Source organism: Microcaecilia unicolor, chromosome 6 (genome assembly GCF_901765095.1).
Source record: "Microcaecilia unicolor chromosome 6, aMicUni1.1, whole genome shotgun sequence".
Taxonomy (NCBI): Eukaryota; Metazoa; Chordata; class Amphibia; order Gymnophiona; family Siphonopidae; genus Microcaecilia; species Microcaecilia unicolor.
Genome location: NC_044036.1, coordinates 268,239,535 through 268,265,444, shown reverse-complemented (window position 1 = coordinate 268,265,444; position 25,910 = coordinate 268,239,535). Strand labels below are relative to the sequence as shown.

The 25,910-nt window shown below is 44.5% G+C and overlaps 1 protein-coding gene across 1 annotated transcript in view; it reads right to left on the bottom strand.

Moving 5' to 3' along the window:
• ADGRD2 (adhesion G protein-coupled receptor D2) overlaps positions 1-25,910 on the bottom strand; it is a 249,142-nt gene that overhangs the window by 185,838 nt on the left and 37,394 nt on the right. Inside the window, exons 8-11 of the mRNA XM_030206996.1 lie at positions 21,780-22,058; positions 17,806-17,917; positions 15,038-15,172; positions 10,557-10,677 (exon numbers count right to left, since the gene is read on the bottom strand). Coding sequence (XP_030062856.1) covers positions 10,557-10,677; positions 15,038-15,172; positions 17,806-17,917; positions 21,780-22,058 — 647 coding nt within the window. The remainder of the gene's footprint in view (positions 1-10,556; positions 10,678-15,037; positions 15,173-17,805; positions 17,918-21,779; positions 22,059-25,910) is intronic.

Genomic DNA, 25,910 nt, shown 5'->3' with positions numbered 1-25,910 from the left:
CAAAAATGGTATACAGTTTGTGCCACAAGACATATGAGAAGAGACTCAAAAATCTGAATATGCAGAGCTTCCCAAACTGGACTCCAAATGGGGTCTGTGAGGGAATGAGTGGCATAGCCGCAGGTGTCCCTAAGACACTTCATCACTGAGGTTGCAATTTAGTCACATTACGGCAGGTGACCCTAACCTGCCATGCCGGATGCTGAATCAGAGGGACTGAGCTCAGGCCAGGAGGTGGTTAAATGTCCTGAGCAGCGTGGATAAGAGAGGCTCTGAGGCAAGAGGTCTTCAGGAGAGAGAGAGAGAGAGAGAGAGAGATCCCAAGAGTACAGATCTCCTGGAGAGAGGCTCCAAGGGAAGGAACCCTCCCTAAAGTGTGGGGGATGGGAGGTCACACAATTTCATGGTGCAAAAAATTGATAAGCACTGCCCTTGAGGAAATGAGGGACAGAGAGATATGATACAGATGTTTAAATACTTTAAACATCTGTATCATAACATAATAACATACAAACTCCTATGACAGGGAAGTGGTAGAACTAGAAGACATGAATTGAGGTTGCAGAGTGATAGACTTTTTGCCTGATTACTGCTGAAGAGGTCAGGTTGTTATTGAATAAAGTTCCCCACTCTCAATGCTTTTTGGATGCAGCCCCTATGTATTTAATATCAAAAGCCCCCAAAGTTTTTGTTCAGTGGGTTATGTAAGGGGTCAGCAAACTGTTACAGAGAGATTCCTTACCCCTGGATATTGGTAATATCATTTTGACACCTATGCAAAAGTGTGTGATCTAGATCCTATACCTTCTAATTTTCGCCTAGTAGCAAGTATTCCATTTTTGACCAAGCTAATTGAATCCTACGTAGGCAAGTTATTTGCTGAACATATGGATAAGTTTTCATGTCTACATACATCTCAGTTTGAATTTCGAGCATGCCGTTGTACTGAATCTTTGTTAATGGTGCTGACTCCTCGTGTAAGTAAATTTTTGTGTCAAGAGAAACAGATAGTACTATGACAATTAGACATATCCGCTGCTTTTGAAGCAGTAAACCATGGTCTTCTGTTATCAAGATTGAGTACTGCTGGAGTTGGGGGTGTGGTGCTGTAATGGTTTCAAGACTTTTTACAGAATAGAAATTATGCTGTGAGAAAAGATAATGTCCCTTCTCATTGATAGTCTCCAGGGTGTGGTGTCCTTCAGGGATCCCCATTTTTGCCCCTTCGTTTTCATTGTTGTATGTCTTCGCTAAGTAATCTGTTCTAGTTCAGGGGAATTACACTTATCATATGCAGATAACATTTTATTTTTGGTTTCTGCCTTGCCACATTTAGTATGAAGATGATTCAAGATTGGGCTGCTGTGAATTTGTTGAAATTAAACTCAAGTAAACCTAAAATTTTGTGATTTTGTGATCCAAGCTCAGTTGCTCCTAAAGAAATAACTTTGCTGCAGAATTTAATTTTCCTGGTTGAAATCAAAGCTAAAGTACTTGGAGTGATCTTTGGGCTCCACCTAGCCTTTTGATTTACAGATTAGTCACTTGTGGAAGAAAATGTTCTTTAAATTGCGGCAGTTGAGATTAGTCAGAGATTACTTTAATCAGCCTGCTTATACTTTGTTAGTACACATGTTAATTTTACCACATTTGGATTACTGTAATGTGCTTTATTTGAACATCTCCACTGAATTAGTGAGAAAAATGCAGTTAATCCAAAATACTGTGATTAGGCTGTTCTTTAACCTCAGAAATTTAAACATCACAGTTGCATTGGTTCAACAAAGAATACTATATAAATCTTTGTCTATTTTTTCAGGCAATTGATGAACTTTCTTCTTCTTTATTGACAGATTTAATTTGTGTTTCCTCTGGTAGATTTTCAGAAGGAATACATAGAGGCTCATTTTCAAAGCACTTAGCCTCCCAAAGTTCCATAGAAACCTATGGAACTTAGCCTCCCAAAGTGCTTTGAAAATATGCCTCATAGTTTGCTAATACTGTGCCCAATTTCTTTGAAGGGTGTGAGATTTCTTAGGATAGCTAAGGCTATGTTCTTTGATTTTATGATTCATTATTGGAATGCAGTGCCCCTTCTTATTAGAACAGAGGTAAATTATTTTTCTTTTCGTAAGAGGATAAAGACCTATCTGTTCTCCTGATTTGGAAATGCTATGCAGTATTATTTATTTACTTACTATAGAGAAGAAGATTAAATCATAATTAAGTTTGTAAACAAAGAAGTAAAGATAAATAAATATGGGTACAATTAGGGCTAAATAGGATTAGGGAAGAAAGAAGAAGTGAAATTAATTGTATGAATGGATAATGTTCAAATAGAATTCTTTGTTTTCTGAAAGGCTAAATTGAAAAAAATGAGTTTTCAGTAGGTTTCTGAAGGACAGGTAATTATATGTTTTTCAATATGTTGTATTGTTTTTATATGAAGTTTTTTTGTTTTGTTTTTAAACTTGCAGTCATTCTTAACTTAATTATGTAAACCGCCCTGGACCCGTAAGGGGAGAATAATGATATATAAGTGCGTGTTGACATAGGTATAGACATTGATATTGATATTGACTTAGAAGTAACATTAGGAAATACTTTTTCACAGACAGTATGGTAGATGCCTAGAACACTCTCTTGGGAAAGATGGTAGGGACAAAACACATTGGCAGAATTCAAAAATGCATGGAATAACCACAATAATTCCTACATAGAATAGGATGGAATGAAAGCAAAATTGAAGGACATTCACACTTTAAACAGAACATAGATGGGTGCAAGCTGGACAGAGCAGCAGAAACAACTCTGGCTGTCTTGATGTCATTTTATCATAGTCTCCTTTTTTAAAGTTAAATGCTAACGTATTTGACTTTCTGTGTACACTTACTTCAAGGTCGATATCAAAACTGATCATATTATGGTCACTGTTATCAAGCGGCCCCAGTACCATAACGTCCCTCACCAGATCATGCGCTCCACTAAGGACCAAGTCTAGAATTTTTCCTTCTCTCGTCGGCTCCTGCACCAGTTGCTCCATAAAGCTGTCCTTGATTTCATCAAGGAATTGTATCTCTGTAGCGTGTCCCGATGTTACATTTACCCAGTCTATATTTGGATAATTGAAGTCACCCATTATTATCACATTGCCCATTTTGTTCGCGTCTTTGATTTCTTTTATCATTTCTGTGTCTACCTGCTCATCCTGGCGAGGCCGACGGTAGTACACTTCTATCACCGTTTTTTTCCCTTTTATACATGGAATTTCAACCCACAATGATTCAAAGGTGTGATTTGTGTCCTGCTGAATTGTAATCTATCTGAGTCAAGGCTCTCGTTAATATACAGGGTTAGAGGTCTGCGCCTGCGTGCCGTGCATACCGTCTGTCTCAAGCCTGAAAGGTAGGTGGGCTGGCTGGATCAGCTGAGCGGGCGCCGCTACGCTACAGCTACGAGAAGGCTGCTGCAGTTTGTGCGCTTTTCAGCCACGTTTGTTTGGGTGGGTGGGCGGGCAGACGGGCCTGAGCCGACATTGGATGGGCACCCGTACCTACGCCCCATTCTGGACTCATGCTGCCACATGAAAAATGAGGATGTTTCTTAGAATCAAGTGTTTTTACCCCCTTCTATGCAAATGAGGGGGTATATCTTAGAATCAAGGGCAACTTGAAATCGAGGAAATACGGTATTTGCAGAGGATAAGTGTAGTAATACCTCTCCCTCACACCGGAGCAGGATGAATAATACTTACTAAGCTCTGGTTCACCGGATCTCAATAGTCGTGGCAGCGTTCCCAGAAACTCAGCTCTCCGTTGTGGGAAAAGGGCAACATTAAACTAACCACGTCTCTGGCTCTCTAAGAGCCAGAAAGGAATTTAAAACTAAGTTCAGGATTTTTCCTTCCTTTGAGGATATAAAATGGAGTCACACAAAATTTGATTACTAAACTATAAAATTTTTAATACTAAAACGCTGACTCTGGTAACACAACAGATATTAAGAATAACACAATGTTTTTTTTCTTTGTTAACTCTTCATTGAATTTACTAAATAAATACAGACCAGTTAAAATTGTAACAGTTCTCACTTAATCTTCCCTTTGTTTTTCAACAGGTCACTACACACCTCATCCAGTTCCCCTCCCTCAGATTAGTATTACTCCACTTTTATTTCTTTTGACCTCTTAACTCAGTCCCCAGTACTGTGCTGTTTACTATACTTGAAGGTTTTAGTCGTTTCATAAGTACATAAGTAATGCCATACTGGGAAAAGACCAAGGGTCCATCGAGCCCAGCATCTTGTCCATGACAGCGGCCAATCCAGGCCAAGAGCACCTGGCAAGCTTCCCAAACGTACAAACATTCTATACATGTTATTCCTGGGATTTTGGATTTTTCCAAGTCTGTTTAGTAGCGGTTTATGGACTTGTCCTTTAGGAAACCGTCCAACCCCTTTTTAAACTCTGCTAAGCTAACCGCCTTCACCACATTTTCCGGCAATTAATTCCAGAGTTTAATTACACGTTGGGTGAAGAAACATTTTCTCCGATTTGTTTTAAATTTATTACACTGTAGTTTAATCGCATGCCCCCTAGTCCTAGTATTTTTGGAAAGCGTGAACAGACGCTTCACATCCACCTGTTCCACTCCACTCATTATTTTATATACCTCTATCATGTCTCCCCTCAGCCGTCTCTTCTCCAAGCTGAACAGCCCTAGCCTCCTTAGTCTTTCTTCATACGGAAGTCGTCCCATCCCCGCTATCATTTTAGTCGCCCTTCGCTGCACCTTTTCCAATTTTACTATATCTTTCTTGAGATGCGGCGACCAGAATTGAACACAATACTCAAGGTGCGGTTGCACCATGGAGCGATACAACGGCATTATAACATCCTCACACCTGTTTTCCATACCTTTCCTAATAATACCCAACATTCTATTCGCTTTCCTAGCCACAGCAGCACACTGAGCACAAGGTTTCAGTGTGTTATCGACGACGACACCCAGATCCCTTTCTTGGTCCGTAACTCCTAACGTGGAACTTTGCATGACGTAGCTATAATTCGGGTTCTTTTTTCCCACATGCATCACCTTGCACTTGCTCACATTAAACGTCATCTGCCATTTAGCCGCCCAGTCTCCCAGTCTCATAAGGTCCTCTTGTAATTTTTCACAATCCTGTCGCGAGTTAACGACTTTGAATAATTTTGTGTCATCAGCAAATTTAATTACCTCGCTAGTTACTCCCATCTCTAAATCATTTATAAATATATTAAAAAGCAGCGGTCCTAGCACAGACCCCTGAGGAACCCCATTAACTACCCTTCTCCATTGTGAATACTGCCCATTTAACCCCACTCTCTGTTTCCTATCCTTCAACCAGTTTTTATTCCACAATAGGACATTTCCTCCTATCCCATGACCCTCCAATTTCCTCTGTAGCCTTTCATGAGGTACCTTGTCAAACGCCTTTTGAAAATCCAGATACACAATATCAACCGGCTCCCCTTTGTCCACATGTTTGTTTACTCCTTCAAAGAATTGAAGTAAATTGGTCAGGCAAGATTTCCCCACACAAAAGCCGTGCTGACTCGGTCTCAGTAATCCATGTCCTCGGATGTGCTCTGTAATTTTGTTTTTAATAATAGCCTCTACCATTTTCCCCCGGCACCGACGTCAGACTCACCGGTCTATAATTTCCCGGATCTCCCCTGGAGCCTTTTTTAAAAATGGGCGTTACATTGGCCACCTTCCAATCTTCCGGTACCACGCTCGATTTTAAGGATAAGTTGCATTTCACTAGGAGTAGCTCCGCAAGCTCATTTTTCAGTTCTATCAGTACTCTAGGATGAATACCATCTGGTCCAGGAGATTTGCTACTCTTCAGTTTGCCGAACTGCCCCATTACGTCCTCCAGGTTTACCGTGAAGTCAGTAAGTTTCTCCGACTCGTCCGCTTGAAATACCATTTCCAACACCGGTATCCCACCCAAATCTTCCTCGCTGAAGACCGAAGCAAAGAATTCATTCAGTCTCTCCGCTACGTCTTTGTCTTCCTTGATCGCCCCTTTTACCCCTCGGTCATCCAGCGGCCCAACCGATTCTTTTGCCGGCTTCCTGCTTTTAATATACCGAAAAACATTTTTACTATGTTTTTTTGCCTCTAATGCTATCTTTTTTTCGTAATCCCTCTTGGCCTTCTTTATCTGCGCCTTGCATTTGCTTTGACACTCCTTTTGCTGCTTCTTGTTATTTTCAGACGGTTCCTTCTTCCATTTTCTGAAGGCGTTTCTTTTAGCCCTAATAGCTTCCTTCACCTCACTTTTCAACCAGGCCGGCTGTCTTTTGGAGTTCCGTCTTTCTTTTCTAATTCGCGGAATATGTATGGCCTGGGCCTCCAGGATGGTATTTTTGAACAGCGTCCACGCCTGTTGTACAGTTTTTACTTTCTCAGTTGCCCCCCTAAGTTTTTTTTTTTTACTGTTCTTTTCATTTTATCATAGTCTCCTTTTTTAAAGTTAAACGCTAACGTATTTGACTTTCTGTGTACAGTTACTTCAAGGTCGATATCAAAACTGATCATATTATGGTCACTGTTATCAAGCGGCCTCAGTACCATAACGTCCCTCACCAGATCATGCGCTCCACTAAGGACCAAGACTAGAATTTTTCCTTCTCTCGTCGGCTCCTGCACCAGTTGCTCCATAAAGCTGTCCTTGATTTCATCAAGGAATTGTATCTCTGTAGCGTGTCCCGATGTTACATTTACCCAGTCTATATTTGGATAATTGAAGTCACCCATTATTATCACATTGCCCATTTTGTTCGCGTCTCTGATTTCTTTTATCATTTCTTTGTCTACCTGCTCATCCTGGCGAGGCAGACGGTAGTACACTCCTATCACCGTTTTTTTCCCTTTTATACATGGAATTTCAACCCACAATGCTTCAAAGGTGTGATTTGTGTCCTGCTGAATTTGTAATCTATCTGAGTCAAGGCTCTCGTTAATATACAATGCTACCCCTCCATCAGTCCGGTCCACCCTATCACTACGATATACTTTGTACCCCGGTATGACAGTGTCCCAATGGTTATCCTCCTTCCACCTTGTCTCAGTAATGCCTATTATATCCAATTTTTCATTTAGTGCAATATATTCCAACTCTCCCATCTTATTTCTTAGACTCCTAGCATTTGCATATAGACATTTCAGAGTATGTTTGTTGTCCTTATTTGCATGATGCTTAGTACCTGACACTATTGATTTGACATCTTTTGTCTGATCTTTAGTTGTATTTAAGGGCACCTGGTCTACCACGGTCTGTTGTGCAACCTCACTATCCAGAAACCCTATCTTCCCTGTTTGTGAGGTATCTTTGCAAGATACCTTTTCCCGAACCATGCGCTTTTGAGCGACTGTCGGCCTTCCCCCCAATTGTAAGAGTTTGATTCTTTGTGTTATTTTTCTATTTTTTTCAGATATCGTCTCATTTACCCACTTTCCAAGAGGAATCAGGTAAGTACCTTTTTCTCTTCCAGGTTTCCCTATTCAATTAAACTCTAACTCAGTCACTTAGCTGCTATGAAACTCTTTTTCTCTGATGCGTTGGGTAGCCTTTCTTGCGTTAGGGCCCATGCTTCTGCAATTCGTATTCTCGTTCCGGCGTCTCGCTTCCCCCTACACCTTCCACTTAATGAAAGTAAATGGAGGGAAAACCCTGCCTCCCTATTTTCACCTCAGGTTCTAGTGGGAAATGTTATCAAAAACTGTGGTCCAATACCTATAACAAAATAAATTAAATATAATTTCCCTTCTACTTCCAGGCCTAAGCTTTATTTTCACTGTCCCTAGCTATTCAGAGTTTCTGATCACCTCCCACTCACAGCACAGCATTCAACATTCCATCAGCCCACTCAATCAGCAGCATTCTATCCATCACCCCCCCTTACTCACACATCTAGCTAGGATTTCTTTTTTCCCTTATTCTATTTTTATTTATTCCTTAAACTTCCTCCCTACCTCATTCACAATCCTCACATCTGATTTGCTTCCAATCATTCAAACCCACTTTCCCTAAGACACTCAGCCAACAGCTCAAACTCACTCACTCTGTATAAATTTAGGAAAATCCTTTCCCAACTACCCCTTCTCACTCACACTTACCTCTATACACTGACTGAACCTAAAATCCCTCCGAATTCCCCTATTTTACGGCTAAATCACACATTAACACTCCCACACAGCATAGCACATCCTCTCTCTTCAGATGTCAGCTTCACTCTCCCAACTGCCAGTGACTCCGCTACCTAGGATACGGAACCTCCGGCTGGAGTTCCAGAGACCCCCCAGCCAATTAGATGTCCTTTTCAAAATTCCAATCCCTCCTGCTGACCAACAGAATGTTGGTCAGCCCTACCAAATCTCCATTTTAATAAATATCTTTCCATAGGATTTAATGGAAAAATTATTCTATTAAACCAAATCCCCTCCAAAAATCTGTCAAATTACCCCAAACTTTCCCTAATAATAAAACTTCCCGTCCCCTATCAAGCTATGTTTTTAGATTTTAAAAATGTCAACTTTTAACATCCGCCCCAACACTTACTTCCCTAACACCCCTTACCTGTTTTCCTGAATTTCTCCTCTCCCAATGCCTGCCACTGGTTCCGTTCCCGCTGGTCCAGTTCAAAAAACGGATCAAAAAAACAAAAACAGGCCAAAAATCACCATTTTGTCTGGAGCTCCGGTTTAAAATTAAGGCCCAGGCTTCTAGGCCTCACCGGAGCTCCCGACACTAAGCGTTGGTGCGTGCCCCCGATTCGTGCATGAGGCGCGCACCAACCACATGCACCCGCGCACACCTCATTCGACGTCCTTCTTCTTTCTTCTTCCTCCCGATCAGATTGCACGCCGGCCATCTTCCTGGCCAGGATCCCGACTCCTTCCCTCTCTTCCCTGCATCCCCGCATGATCGCGGAGGACGTGAATCAGCGACGCTTCTTCCCCCTAGAAGTCCGGCGAGCCCGGGTTCACCAAAACGGCCCTGAACACTCCACACCTCCCCGGACCTCCTTTTCCCACCAAAGTAGGCCCCAAAAACGGGCCCGCCAGCACATCTCGGCCCCGCTCCCAACTTCGGAGCTCCTCAGCCCTGCTCTTCCCGCACCAGGACGCCACAGCGTTCCGGTCCTCCATGGCCCGCCTCCCGCTAGCCCGAAAACGGGGCCAAAACATCAACACCACCCGGTCCACCTTGCCGTGCCCGGGGACGTTCAACCGACCCCGGGCCACAGAACATCGTGGTGCTGCCTCACCGCACCTTCGCTCTCTCCCCCTTGCTCCAGCCGGCCATAAAACGGCCCGAAAATACCTGGAAAACCCGGCTCACCTCCCGACGGCCCGAGCTCCACTGTTCCCGGTCCACCTAAACAGTGGCACTACTTCCTGCCGTGCCCCTCACCAGCCATATCGCCCCAACACCGCCTTGCAGGCCTCCCGACCCCCAGAACGGCCCCAGAGCCTCAAAAGAGCCCCCTAGGTAATTTAAAAAAATATTTTTTTCTCTATGTTACATAAGCAATGGAGTACAGATTGCAACAAAAGAATACCACATCCAGGCCAAAGCCTGATAAACTATTAAACAATAAATTAATTCTGGATCTGAAACACTTTCAGATTATTTTGCAACCCTGGTGCTAACTGTCTTAGACTACTGTAATATCATCTATTTAGGTCTCCTGGATAAAGCAACAAGACAATTACAGATTGCAGAAAATGCAGCAGCCAAGCTGATAGGAGGATGATGCTAGCAGAACACACTACCCCTTTCCCAAAACTACACTGGCTTCCCTGTAAAGTGAGAGTGGAATTTAAACTCATGGCACTAATCTTTAAAGGACTCCATGGTTTGTCCCCATGATACCTGAAAAAGGTTGAACAAATCTACCAACCTAGAAGAACCGTTAGATCCTTAAAAGAGATTAGACTGGTTCCACCCAATCGTCAAATAGGCCGCCTGAAAAATATAACACTACAGGGAAGAGGGGGAGAATTTTGAAACTCCTTACCACCAGAGATTAGTCAAATATCAGACTATATGTGATTTCATAAATCACTGAAAACATGGTTATTCCATAAACATTATGGAACACAATTAGATATAAAGAAAAAATATTAGTCTGGTGATCAACAGTGGGCAAAAAGAACTTAGCTCACCAAAGATCATCAGTTCCCTGGCCTCCAAGGACTATAAGGATTTATATCATTTTGTATGACTATAGATTTAAAACAACTACAAAGTAGAAGGGTGGATGGGTTAAATTTTAATAGCTTGCATTTTAATTGGTTAAATTACTTATGTACTGTAGTTCTTAAATTGTAATGGTTCTGTTAGTTCATTGTAACTATAGGCTATTCCACTTTGGTTTGTTCTCCTCCTTGAATAGCACTGACTGGTTGATCTTGCAGGCCATTCTGAAAACGCTTATACTCTACAGACATATAACTATAATGAACTTAGCATTTGCACTGTTGAATTAACAAACAAGTACTCACTTGTACCCTCCATCAGACACAGTATAATCCTGGATGATGACACCACCATTTTCACTTCCCATGAAACGCTGAAGTGTTCCATATCTGTACCAGGTGTTGATAACTGTCGCTTTGGTGAACCCTTAGTAAAAAGGACAAATGTACAGCAAAAAGTCAGATAACAGAAAAACACTACGGCCTCTAGTTTGAAAAATCCAGAGACACATATACATAGAGTATAATATGCTTTATGCAAGGTTTTTGGTATATTACAGCTAGAAAACATTTTAAACACAAAAGGGAAAAATGACAATATTTGACTCTAAAAGCAGCAAAACACAGAGCAAACCAGCAGGTGTAGAAGTAGATGGTTTAGTAAAACAAGTACCCAACGTGGCCACATTTTGCCCAAAAAGGCCATGTCAGGGGTAAAGTTGTAGTCTGGATATATAAATTAATTAAAAACATGCAAATTAATATACAAAATAATTCCAATAAAACATACAGATAAAATTAAATGAATATAAAATACAAATAATGTAACAGGGCAGGCATAAAGGGCTAGACTGTATATATGGCTCCTGAAAATTGCACACCATAGGCGTATTCTCTAAAGTACGCCTATATTTTATAGAATCGGCTTAAATTTCCATGCAGTATATAGAGGATGGTGAGCGCTTCTCCACATGACCAAATTTGGTCACATCCATTTAGGCCATGTTTTACTTGGTGCAAATCCCAATGCCTAAATTAGGTGCAAAACGGGTATATTGTATAACAAAGCGCATGGATTTTAGAAGCCTACGACCCACCCATTCCATGCCCATAACCACACCTCCTTTTCAACTATGCGACTTGGAATTTACGTGCATCATGTTACAGAATACACTTAGGGCCCCTTTTACAAAGGCACGCTAGTGTCTTTAGTGTGCGCTCAAAATAAGCATGTGCTAAACGTTAGAGATGCCCATAAAAACACTAGTGTGCCTTTGTAAAAGAACCCCTTCGTGAGTTGTGTGTGTAAAGCCAATTAGTGCTGATAATTGCTTGTTGACAACCAATTACCATTGCTGATTAGCTAGTTATCCAATTAAGTTACACACATTGCTGTGCGCTTCTATTTCCACGCAGAAATTAAAGCACAATATATAGAATTTGAGGGAAATGTCTCATGAATAAAACAAACCACAAGCGTGGAGGAGTGGCCTAGTGGTTAGGGTGGTGGACTTTGGTCCTGGGGAACTGAGGAACTAAGTTCAATTCCCGGCACAGGCAGCTCCTTGTGACTCTGGGCAAGTCACTTAACCCTCCATCGCCTGCCGCATCGAGCCTGCCATGAGTGGGAAAGCGCGGGGTACAAATGTAACAAAAAAAAAAAAAAAAAAAGTCAAGCCACAACTGTCAACTGGATCACCAAGAGGGGCATAATCGAACGGGGTGCCCAAGTTTTCATAAGAGCATCCTCGCAGGATGGTCTCGCGAAGGGGCGGGGAAACCCGTATTATCGAAATAAGATGGGCGTCCATCTTTCGTTTCGATAATACGGTCGGGGATGCCCAAATCGACCTAGGTCGACCTTAGAGATGGTCGTCCCAAGTTTTTGGCCATAATGGAAACCGAGGACGCCCATCTCAAAAATGACCAAATCCAAGCCCTTTGGTCGTGGGAGGAGCCAGAATTTGTAGTGCACTGATCCCCCTGAAATGCCAGGACACCAACCAGGCACCCTAGGGGGCACTGCAGTGGACTTAAGAAATTGCTCCCAGGTGCATAGCTCCCTTACCTTGGGTGCTGAGCCCCCCACCCCCCCCCCAAAGCCCACTACCCACAACTGTACACCACTACCCTAGCCCTAAGGGGTGAAGGGGGGCACCTATATGTGGGTACAGTGGGTTTTGGAGGGCTCACATTTACCACAACAAGTGTAACAGGTAGGGGGGTGGGCCTGGGTCCGCCTGCCTGAATTGCACTGCACCCACTAAAACTACTCCAGAGACCTGCATACTGCTGTCATGGAGCTGGGTATGACATTTGAGGCTAGCATAGAGGCTGGCAAAAAAAAAATTGTTTTATTTTTAGGGTGGGAGGGGGTTGGTGACCACTGAGGGAGTAAGGGGAGGTCATCCCCGATACCCTCCGGTGGTCATCTGGTCAGTTTGGGCACCTTTTCACAGCTTGGTCACAAGAAAAAATGGACCAAGTAAAGTCAGTCAACTGCTCGTCAGGAACGCCCTTCTTTTTTCCATTATCAGACGAGGATTCCCATCTATTAATCACGCCCCAGTCCCGCCTTCGCTACGGTGCCGACACGCCCCCATGAACTTTGGTAGTCCCCGCGACGGGAAGCAGTTGAGGATGCCCAAAATCAGCTTTCAATTATGCTGATTTGGGCGACCCTGAGAGAAGGACACCCATTTCCCGATTTGTATTGTGTTCAATTCTGGTCGCCGCATCTCAAGAAAGATATAGTAGAACTGGAAAAGGTGCAGCGAAGGGCAACAAAAATGATAACGGGGATGGGACGACTTCCCTATGAGGAAAGACTAAGGAGGCTAGGGCTTTTCAGCTTGGAGAAGAGATGGCTGAGAGGAGACATGATAGAGGTATATAAAATAATGAGTGGAGTGGAACAGGTGGATGTGAAGTGTCTGCTCAGGCTTTCCAAAAATACTAAGACTAGGGAGCATGCAATGAAACTACAGTGTAGTAAATTTAAAACAAATAGGAGAAAATGTTTCTTCATCCAACGCATAATTAAACTCTGGAATTCATTGCTGGAGAACGTAGTGAAGGTGGTTAGCTTGGCAGAGTTTAAAAAGGGGTTAGACGGTTTCCTAAAGGACAAGTCCATAGACCGCTACTAAATGGACTTGGGGAAAATCCACAATTTTGGGAATAACTTGTATAAAATGTTTGTAAGTTTGGGTAGCTTGCCAGGTGCCCTTGACCTGAATTGGCCGCTGTCGGGGACATGATGCTGGGCTCGATGGACCTTTGGTCTTTTCCCAGTATGGCATTACTTATGTACTTATGTGTCGGAAGATGGGCGCCCTTCTCTTTCGAAAATAAGCCTGCAAGTCATTTATTCAGCCAATTCCTGACAATAGAACCCTACATGGGCTGTGTTTCAGCACATCAAGCCTTCATCAGTGGTTCTTCTAAAGCCTGTTTCAATACGTCTCAAGCTGCCAAAATTAGTCATTAGCATTTTGTGAGCAGCTGTAGATGCTAATGACTAGTTTTGGCAGCTTGACAAGTATTGAAACAGATGAGCTGTCATTTATGTTTTGGCCCATTACCCTCTTCGTAAGACTTGCTTTATTGAAGAGTCTGTCTGTATTGAAGAGAGCATTTGGATATTATTTTGAGTACCGTATGCTGGGCGGCTTTGACTACCATGCCGTCCTAGTGGGAGTTTCCTCTTTCAGCATCATACACCAGTTATGTACACAATTTTACTGGCTTTAGAAGAACCCCTGATGAAGGCTTGATGTGCCGAAATACGGCCCATGTAGGGTTCTATTGTCAGGAATTGGCTGAATAAGTGACTTGGTGATCCACTTGACAGTTGTGGCTTGGCTTCTTCTACTCTTGTGGTTCATTTGGTTCTTTTAGAGGAAGACGATTTTTCCTGTTAGTATTGTCATGACTAAAACAACCACAACTGTGTGACGTGCAAAGAAACGAGCCACATCAATAGGCATATAAATTGACTATAATTTCAACAGAGCGAGCTAGTGTGAAACGCAATCATCAGTGCATAGGTTGAAATTATAATCAATAATAGTCATAGATACAGAGTGAATCACATAAGTTTCTCAGGCATACTTTTAAACACATGCAAAAAGGGCACATACCAAGAAAAGGACCCAGAACAAACTTTCCCCTAATAGCAAAATTCAATCCAAGACAGCCTAAAAATAAACCAGCTGACATTTAGCCCACAGGAGGCAGCCCGGCTATGTGCTGTGATCACCACTGAGCCTGGACATTCAATGCCAGGCCATTTCTGGGGACCAGCAATGAATATCCAGGGTTTTTTTGGCCAGCTTAAATTTAGCCAGCCAGTGCTGACCAGTTAAGCTTACAGTGGCCAAAGATAGGTCTGTGAAACACTGAATATTTGCAACTAGCTGGTTATATCGTGCAATATAGCCAGTTAGCCCTATACACTAAATGCTAATATTCAGCAGAGATAACAGACTATCTCACACTGAATATTAGCACTTAGCCAGCTAAGTGCTATTTTTAACCAGCCAGAAGCCATTCCTGACTGGTTGCAATGAATAAAAACATGGCCATTTCTTCCAAAAATCAGGGTCAAATCAGGGTAGGTGACATCTTTGTATTAGACTAAGTAGTTTTTGAATGATGCTCCAATAAAAAGAGCACAGCTCTTGATAGATGTAATAAGTGCAATCAAGAGGCATCATCTACAACATTCAAGTGGACTAACACAGTAACCACAATAGTTTGCTAACAAAATGGCAGTTAGCACTGACCTTTCCTTGCAAGTTGTTTGACTTCTTCATATGGAACTTCAATCTGATCAGCCTTCTCAGTGTGATTATGCAGAACCATGTAAACATCACTGTTGGTATCTTCTCTTCTGAACTCCACTTGACGGACTTCAATTTCTAGGGGCAGGATGTAGCAAAGAAGTACACCATGAATGATATACTTTAATAACCTTCACTGCATTTTGGAAACATACAGCAAATAATTTCAGGAGGTTCTGGTTTATAAAATGACATGCTGGTCAGTGTACTGAACTTGACTGTCTTGCTATCCAAGGTTAATCTTGAGTTCTCTGCCAGGCCACCTCCATCTCTACTTCCCCCCATTTCATTCTCACAACTTTCCTTCAAACCCCTGCCACTCTTTCTTCCTTTTCTAAAATCACTGAAGATGAAACTGCACATTTTCTCTCCTCCTCCAAACTCACTACCTGTCCCTCTGATCCCATCTCTATCTCCCCTATTATCAACTCTTCTATCATATCCTCAATCTATCACTTTCCACTGCAACTGTTCCCGATGCATTCAAACATGCTGTGGTTACACCACTCCTAAAAAAAAAATCATTCACTGGACGCTATCTCCCTTCTCTCTGCCTTATCCAAGCTACTGGAATGTGCAGTTCACCAGCGCTGACTTGACTTTCTCTCATCTCGCGCTATTCTTGATCCCCTACAATCGGGCTTTTACTTTCTCCATTGTACAGAAGCAGTCTTTGCCAAAGTCCCCGGTGACCTGTTCCTGGCCAGATCCAAAGGTCTTTACTCAATCCTCATCCTTCTTGACCTATGAGCTGCTTTTGACACTGTTGATCACCACCTCTCCTTGATACACTGTCCTCACTTGGATTTTGGGGCATTTTTCTGTCTTGGTTTTCTTCTTATCTCTGGTGGATCCTCCTCCACTGCCATCCCACTATCAGTTGGTATACCTCAGGGGTTTATCTTGAGACCTCTTCTCCCTCTTTACTTATTTCCTTTGTGCATTGATCTCTTCCCAGATGACTCCCAGATTTACCTCTCTACAACAGAAATGTCATCTGTAATCCAAGCCCAAGTCTTTGCTTGTCTGACATTGCTGCCTAGATGTCCCACCACCATCTGAAACTGAACATGGCCGAAACTGAGCTTCTTATGTTTCCCCCTAAACTCACCTTTTCTCTTACCCTATTCTATGTTTCTCTGGATAACACTCTTATCATTCCTGTCTCACCAGCTTGAAACGTTGGGGTCATCTTTGACCTCTCTCTCTCTTTATCTGTACATATCCACCACACTTCTGAAACCTATCACATTTTTTTATATATTACTTCCAAAATTGGTCCCTTCCTTTCTGAGCAGACTACTAAAATCCTTATCCACAGTGCTCAACTTACTGCAACTTGCTCCTTGACAGGTCTCCCACTAAACTCTCATTCTCTCCCCTTCAATCTGTTCAAAATTCTGCTGCACAACTTATCTTTCACCAGTGCCACTACATTCATATAACCCCTCCTCTCAAGCCACTTCATTAGCTCCATAAAGTGGAGGAGTGGCCTAGTGGTTAGAACAACATACTTTGATCCTGGGGAACAGGGTTTGATTCCCACTGCAGCTCCTTGTGACTCTGAGCAAATCACTTAACCCTCCATTGCCCCAGGCACAAAATAAGTAAGTATCTGTATATAATATATAAACCACTTTGATTGTAACCACAGAAAGGCAGTATATAAGTCCCGTCCCCTTTCCACTATCTGTTTCTATATACAGCTCAAACTTCTCTTTGACTTACAAGTGCATTCATTCTGCAGTTCCTTTATATCTCTCTTGTATCAGTCCAGTGGATGCTAAAAACACTCTAAAAAAAAAAAAACCACAACCACCAAATATTTTCAGCGTTCACTGGACTAAGACACATCTTTTTCATATGCCCTGACAACATGTAGTTTGATATTACCAGTAGGCTTTTAATTGCAGTGTGTCCTTATTGATAACTAAGCCCTTTTCTTGGCAGATTTGTTACTGCTTTCTAAAGAGTTCTACAAACTTATGCGACCCCTGATGCAGGCGTAGAGTCGCTGAAACACGGCCCGTGTTGGGTCCTTCTAATAAAGAATTGGGCCTTTTCCCATTGTCCTGCTCCTGAAGGTTTTTCTGTGCTTTTTGTTCTGCTTTGCTTGATACATGTACTTTAGCTTCATGGAGGAGCAGTAATTGTCAGTCAGCTGATTTATTTGCATAAATTGCTCTTTACCTATGTAAATGGCAATATTGCTCTAACTATGACCAGTTCAGTCAAATTCTTCCCTTCTTACTAACAGCACCATACCAAGGGGCTGTGATCTTGTTGCAGCTGTAGAGGGTGCAAATATGGAGAAGGCCAAAATTTGCTCCCAGTCCTCTGTCTCCTCTCACTGGTAGTGGCAAAGCGAGCAGGGTGAGGGGATTGCCAGTGGGTGAGTTGCACAAGATGCAATTATAGCTCGATATAGTCCTGTACGCTATGTGTATAAATGGGGTTTTACCTTGTGTGATCATTTAAAATGGCTGTCTACCATGATTTCAGGTTCTTTTCAAAAGGAAAATGCAATGCTACAAAATGCTGAAGTGATTTACAGGAAGGTGAAACACATCTTGCTCATCCTTTTTAAAAGCCGGAGGCAAAAGAGTCATTTTTAAATATGTCAGAACCTTTTTTATTGAATTTTTTTTACTCATTCTTTGTCTATGCCAAAATACCTTGATGATTCAGGTCCTCTGTTCTGCGATACTCACCAATGCTTTTATGCTGAATTGTTATCCTTTTCTTTTCTTCAATTAACAGCCTGCCTAGGTTGGTGGCCACTTGATTAACAGTCTGTATAACTGTCATCGGTCCTTGGATAATCTGGGAAATCAAATCAGAAAGGATATTTGTCATTACTCACCGGAGAATGCAGCATGGTCATAGACATGATATTACTGTATTTGCAGTGACAAAATAATTTGTACTAGCTAAGTGGCTAAGTGAGCAGACCCACACCAATATAAAGAATTAAAGCTAAGTTATTACTTGAGAAAATGAATAGTGGATAAGATGATATATATATGTCATTTAAAAGATTACAGCATACGAAAAAAAAAGAATAAAATAGTGAAACAGTAGAGGCAGAGGTTTTTTTGTAAGGCTGGTGAAGAAGTTCGCCCGATATAAAGATAACTTACATAAGTAATTAGTGAATTGAGCATCTGAAGCCTTTTTCCTCCATTAGAAAAATATCTCCATTCATAAAGAACCACACAATGCAATTTAATTTATTCACACAAAATAATAATGTTTAAACAAATGCATATGTAAAATGTAAAGGAGTATGGTTTTCACATGGCAAATTTGAATTTTGTTTGAGTATAAGGATTGGCACACAATAATCATGGTACCCACAACTTAAAAAGGGGCAGACAGAGTGGTCTGGGCCCCCAGTCCGGCCACTCCCCGACACCCCCCCCCCTGCTGCCCCTGCCACCGCAGCCAAAGCCCCTACTGCCCTGGTCCTACCTGAGGGGTCCTGGTAGCCTGGTGGCCTCTGTGGGGGGGGGGGGGGGGGGAGTAGGGCATGTTCTTTCCTGCCTGCTGCGCTGCCACTATTCCCCTGTCTGAAAGCGCCGGTGTTCTCAAAATGGTGGCCTAGACTTTCCGCTGTAGTCTCTCAGGTGTTGACAGTCTCGTGACACTTCCACAGGGAGTCTCAGCCTTCATTTTTAACATACATTGGTGACGGGCAGGGGGGAATAGCGGCAGCCCAGTGGGCCAAGCAGAAAAGAACATGTCCCCCCCCCCCCCCACACACACTGAGGCCATTAGATCACCAGCGGCATGCCAGGCATCCGGGCAGAGCCTCTGGGTCCTTGGGCACTGCCCGGATGCCCAAATGGTCAGTCTGCCCATGCTTCTAAAGTGAATCTGTTCTGGTTAGCAGCACAGTATGCCGTGTGGGCTCCAGAATCTCTCTTTGAAAATATCAAGAGGCCTTTATTTGTTGATCCTTAGTTTATTAGTCAGATCACAGTTCTGTGCTTGAGAAGATACAAAGCCACTCCTGATAGGAGGCTTCGTCTAAACTGTAAGGGGTATTCCCTGCACAAATACACAAATGCAATCATTGACTGCCTTTACTTGCAGGGATCTTGAGTGTTAAAGCTGGTACTGAAAACCATGGGAAGAAATCAGAGCACCAAGGGAGTAAGTATAGAGAGAGGAGAAGATGCCTCAAGACAGAGCTCTGAAGTACACCGACAGTGGGATAGCGGTGGAGGAGGATCCACCAGAGCATACACTAAACCTGTGATAGGAGAAAGAAGAAGAAAACCAAGACAGAAATGTCACAGTTAGGGCTACTTGAAGTACAGTATCTGAGATTCTCCTTGAAGCCTGCATATCTCAGCACTCAGCTAATATGTAATCCCCCCTACCCCTTATATGCAATCTTACAGAAAATTATAGTTATAGAAATCAAAGCCTCTGGTATACGGTACAGCAGAGTGGCTGTGTCCTATGTAGGAATAAAGAAAATTCTGGCCAAAATGGTTTTCCATTCTTCTACTTGTTCCCTTCTAAAAGTGATTCCATTTCATTTTGGAATGAATAAGTTCCCATTTCTTGTCCTCAAAGCATTAACACAATAGTGGTGATCAGGCAGTTAGCAGGACATCCACCTTAAGGAAGCTAAAACGTTCAGCCATAGAGCCCCATTTCCTGTGGTCCCCAGAATAAATGAATGACTATTAAAAAAATAATAATCTGCAGAACATTACAAATGGATGAAAATTACCCAGGTGGTGGACTAGTTAGGTTTAATACAGAAAAGAATGTATGTTTGAAAGAGTAAAGGAAACTTATGAATAACCTGAAAGAATTTTGACAGGAATGAACAAAGTACAGCACTGCACACGCTGGTTTTGCAGTGGGGAGGGAGCCTGTTCAGGGTTAGCTGCTAATTTTCAGTGGCACTTAACCGGTTAGTACTGCTGAAAATACCCAGTTAGTGCCGAACTGAAAACTGGCTATTTTGGGGGTGTTTCGGGGTAGAGTCAGCACTTGGCCGGTTAAGTGCAAATATTCAGCACTTAACTGGGCAGGTTAACCACATAAATAGGACCCATAAAAAATCACTCATCTTTATGCTGTAACTTTTTACCAAGCTGCGGGGAAAAAGGGCCCTGTGCTAGCAGCGGGGGCCATTTTTTCTGCACGCCAGGGCCTTTTTTACCGCAATGGGTAAAAAGCCCCCAGACAAACATGGCCACATGGTAAGAGAACTCTTACCTTGTGTCCATGCGGTGGGGAGCCCTTACTGCCACCCACTGAGGTGACAATAAGGGCTCCCGCGGTAACCCGGGTACTTTATGTGAAATCCATTGTACTGACCATAGACTGCCCCTCTGCTCTGTTAGGATGTGTGTGTGTGTTGCCAGTTTACTAGGAATAGTGCTACACAGCCATCCTTATGGCTTCCTTTTGTGCATTTTTCTCTTGGACTTTTTTTAAAATGTTACCTAAAGAAATATGTATGGAGTACAAAAACATCTGGAAATTAGAAAGTTTCAAAACAAAAAAATAATTGTTTTTCTGGTTCGAAAATTTCTATGTTCAGGATGAGTATTTTAGACATTTTCACCAAAACGTCTACAATGAGACTTGGATGTCTTATCAAAAATGCCCCTCCATGTGTCATGTCCCCTACCTCAACGCAAGCGGCATCCTCGGGCTGTGTGGGGTCCCATCAACACGCACACTTGACTGGCACCGCCTGAGCCATGTGTGTGTAGTCCTCTCTGGGTTTGTTCAGAGAGCAGTGGTTACAGGCTCCTTAATTGCTCTGCTTCCATGCACCTGTTTCTGCTCTCTCTCTGCCTGGCTTTCAGGCTCCTTGATTGATTTGCTTCCACCCACCTGGGTCTGCTCTTCCTCTGCCTGGCTTCCCTTGCTTCTCTCCCATTGGTTTTCCGGTTCCTCCTTACCCTGCTCTTGTCCTATGGCTGTGCCCCTTCTCCCTGCTGATGTCAGACGCCAGCACTTTATCAGCTGAGCTCTCCCTGGACTCCATGCTTCGGCTTCTACTTTGGTAGGTGTTTCTAACTCTGTAGTCTGCTGATCTACTGGTCCCTTGTTGCTGACTTTCGCCTGTACCTGGATTACCCCTTCTGCCTGCCTACTGACTTTCGCCTGTCCCTGGATTACTCTCTTGCCTGCCTACTGACTTTCGCCTGTACCTGGATTACTCTCTTGCCTGCCTACTGACTTTTGCCTGTACCTGGATTACTCTCTTGCCTGCCTACTGACTTTCGCCTGTACCTGGATTACTCTCTTGCCTGCCGCCTGCCTACTGACTGCTGCTTGTACCTGGATTACTCTCGACCTGCTGCCTGCCTGGCCAATACATTCATTACCCCACTTCCAGCTCCGTTCCGTAAGTCCTGCAGGCCGCCCGCACCTAGGATCGCAACCTCTGGGGAACGGCGGTCAGCGCAGGTGAAACACGGGTTTATCCAGCCACCAAACAGAACCTGGCCTGAGTACCAGGCTCAGCAGCACTCTACTTGGTACAAAAACTCACAATTCTGACACCATGTTAGTATATAATAAAAAGTGTTAGAGGAGAGGGGAAACTGCATTACACTATTTTCTTTTCACTTTATTAATTCATTTTGAAATGATTGAATTAAGTCATACTCCAGCCCTCCAAACACATCCCAAAATATGCTTGTCTTACCAAATTAATTTGGGACCATACTTCTGTATTGTGTTCCTCAAGAAGCACACCAGTCACTTCGACAAAATGTTGACTTAAATCTTCTAAAACCTCGAAGTCTTCCTGATCTTTGATTTCAGTGTCCGCGACTTTTTTCATAAACTGTATCACAAGGAGAAGATCAGCTGGTTCCACAGCAATGTCTTCTTCCATCATAACCTTCTGAATGACCCCTAGAACATTTACAGCTGCAGAAATATTCAGATCTTGGACATTGTCCATGAAAACATTTTCTGGAACCTGTAAAAAAACAACAAAAAAAGTTCTTAGGGATTTAACCTCCGTCTGTGCCAAAGATATTCATTAATGGCCTACTTCATTATTATTGTGTAGCAGGAATGACATGACTGCTCACTGGCCAATACAGTTGTCCTGATATGAAATACAATATAATGAATCTGTGTATTCAAGAAGAAGCTTCTTTTGGCAATGGGTGAGACAACTTTTTGTACCCCTTTTTTCAAATTGTGGCAGGGCCTGAATTTCTTTCTAAGTGTCTATAGACAATGGGGGTAGAGGGGGGGGGGGGGGAGAGGTGAAGAGGTGCTCTGTACCCTTCCCCTCCCCCATCTTACCATATCCTAGCATCCCCTTCGTCCCGGAGCAGCAAAGTATGGGAGGAAGGATGAAAGAACTATAGGGACTGTTAAGAGTGCAAGGGCTGGAAAGCCCCACACTAAATCTTACAAATATATTTGCTTTTGCTGCTGCCAGTGCTGTGGGACCAGCTATTGAAGGAGACAGAGCAGGCCCAGATCTAGGTATGACAGCATCTACAATGTTCCAGCACGACACTTTATTCACAACTACCTGGACATATCCTCCTCCCCCCCCCCCCCCAAACATATTCCAGCATCTGGTGCCAGAAGCCAACAATATCTATCACTAACCTTCAGCTTGAAACTTTATTCAAAACTACCTGGGCATATTCTCCTTACCTCCCCCTCCCCTCCCCCCAACCTAGTCTGATTATTGCAATGATAACCTTTGCCTAGAGTTCATTTTATTTATTTTAAATTTATAGCCCATTTATATCTAATTGTCTCACAAAATAAATATATGCATAAAATCCTCAACTAGACAGACATATGTATAAAATTTGTAAGTTCTTTCAAAACTCCAATGACGGAAAGTTTACAGTGAAAAAAATTACTGAACTACTGGGTATATGTGTATCATAATGCCATCAAGTGCTGAGAAATGTTTGCAAAAAGAAATGTCTTCATAGGTTTCTTAAACTGCAAATTTGAACAAAACCATATATGTCCAGGGACCTTATTCCATAATAATGGACAGGTTATGGGTTATGGAGGAGTAGCCTAGGGGTTAGTGCTGCAGATTTTGATCCTGGGGAACTGGGTTTGATTCCCACTGCAGCTCCTTGTTTCTCTGGGCAAGTCACATAACCCTCCATCGTCCCAGGTACAAATAAGTACCTGTATATGCTATGTAAACTGCTTTGAATGTAGTGGCAAAATCCAAAGAAAGGTGGTATATCGAGTCCCATTCTATTACAATCTCTGCTGGATTTAAGATTTTGATACCCAAAGGTGAGAGCAGAGGGGGGAAAGGGATGTCAGAGATCCTAAAGACTAAGGATATGCATTCATTTGAAATGGCATAGGAAATGTCAATGACATAATAAATGTTGTCTTATGTCGTTATGAAATGAAAAGAAGCAGTATAACACAAGATTTTGAGTTTCTTCAATTGTTTTCAATCGTATGCACTCTTTGGAAAGAGTGTGTCATGGAAACTGAGGGTTGAGCCCTTGGGCCGCTGATGGTGGCAGGCAAATCAGTCCTGGACTAGATAAAAGACAACCTGGGCTGGGCTGAAGCTAGGCTCAGGGCCGTGCCGATGCGGTAAGCGAGGTAAGCGCCGCAGGGGGGCGCCCACCTCTGGAGGGCGCCGCCGCGGTGCTTACCCTCGCCCCGCGCCGCAAAGGCCTTTAAATATTTTACCTGGGTCGCAGCAGCGTCAGTGAAAGCGCTGCCGACCAGCAAGGGCGGGGCGGTGGGGGCGGTCCGCCCCGAGTGTCATCAGAAAGGGGGGTGCCGCCGCTCCGCTGCTCTTCTTCCTGGCAGCCCCTCCCCCGCACCAGCCCTTTAAAAATAAATTGCCGACGCGAATAGCGAGCGCAGCACCTCGTGTGCAAGTAAAAGAAGCGGATCCGATCATCTCATTGGGCCTTCCCTCACTGTCCCGCCCTCCTCTGACGCAACTTCCTATTTCCTCTAGGGCGGGACAGTGAAGGAAGGCCCAATGAGATGATCGGATCCGCTTCTTTTACTTGCACACGAGGTGCTGCGCTCCCTATCGCGTCGGCAATTTATTTTTAAAGACCGGGTGGCAGGGAGAAGACGAGGCAGGGTGAGGGTGGGGGACAGATGGGGTGAAGGTGGGGGGGACTCGGATAGCAGAAGGGACTGGGTGGGAGACAGATGGGGTGAGGGGGACTCTGATGGGCAGAAGGGACTGGGTGGGGGACAGATGGGGTGAGGGTGAGGGTGGGGGGCACTTGGATAGCAGAAGGGACTGGGTGGGAGACAGATGGGGTGAGGGTGGGGGGCACTTGGATAGCAGAAGGGACTGGGTGGGAGAAAGATGGGGTGAGGGGGACTCGGATGGGCAGAAGGGACTGGGTGGGAGCCAGATGGGGTGAGGGGGACTCGGATGGGCAGAAGGGACTGGGTGGGAGACAGATGAGGTGAGGGTGGGGGGCATTTGGATAGCAGAAGGGACTGGGTGGGAGACAGATGAGGTGAGGGGGACTCGGATGGGCAGAAGGGACTGGGTGGGAGACAGGGTGAGGGTGGGGGGCACTTGGATAGCAGAAGGGACTGGGTGGGAGCCAGATGGGGTGAGGGGGACTCGGATGGGCAGAAGGGACTGGGTGGGAGCCAGATGGGGTGAGGGGGACTCGGATGGGCAGAAGGGACTGGGTGGGAGACAGATGGGGTGAGGGTGGGGGGGACTCGGATAGCAGAAGGGACTGGGTGGGAGACAGATGGGGTGAGGGGGACTCGGATGGGCAGAAGGGACTGGGTGGGGGACAGATGGGGTGAGGGTGGGGGGCACTTGGATAGCAGAAGGGACTGGGTGGGAGCCAGATGGGGTGAGGGGGACTCGGATGGGCAGAAGGGACTGGGTGGGAGCCAGATGGGGTGAGGGGGACTCGGATAGCAGAAGGGACTGGGTGGGAGACAGATGGGGTGAGGGGGACTCGGATGGGCAGAAGGGACTGGGTGGGGGACAGATGGGGTGAGGGTGGGGGGCACTTGGATAGCAGAAGGGACTGGGTGGGAGACAGATGGGGTGAGGGTGGGGGGCACTTGGATAGCAGAAGGGACTGGATGGGAGAAAGATGGGGTGAGGGGGACTCGGATGGGCAGAAGGGACTGGGTGGGAGACAGATGGGGTGAGGGTGGGGGGCATTTGGATAGCAGAAGGGACTGGGTGGGAGACAGATGAGGTGAGGGGGACTCGGATGGGCAGAAGGGACTGGGTGGGAGACAGGGTGAGGGTGGGGGGCACTCGGATGGGCAGAAGGGACTGGGTGGGAGACAGATGGGGTGAGGGTGGGGGGGCACATGGATAGCAGAAGGGACTGGGTGGGAGACAAATGGGGTGAGGGTGGGGGGGCACATGGATAGCAGAAGGGACTGGGTGGGAGACAAATGGGGTGAGGGTGGGGGCACTTGGATAGCAGAAGGGACTGGGTGGGAGACAGATGGGGTGAGGGGGACTCGGATGGGCAGAAGGGACTGGGTGGGAGACAGATGGGGTGAGGGGGACTTGGATGGGAAGAAGGGACTGGGTGGGAGACAGATGGGAGAAGGGGCATGGATCTGGAACTGGGGTCTGAAAAGTGAGCAGGAGGGAGAATGGGGTCATGCCTGGGGCAGAGGTGGATGGGAGAATCAATGGATCTGGAACTAGGGGCAGCCGCAGGTGGGAACTGGGAGCCGAAAAGAGGGGGCATTGAGAGAGGGGGGATAGATCCTGGATGGAATGGGGAGTGAGAGGGAGGGCAGACCCTGAATGGATGGGAGGGGGAAAGAGAGAGGGCAAATGGTGAATCGAAGGAGC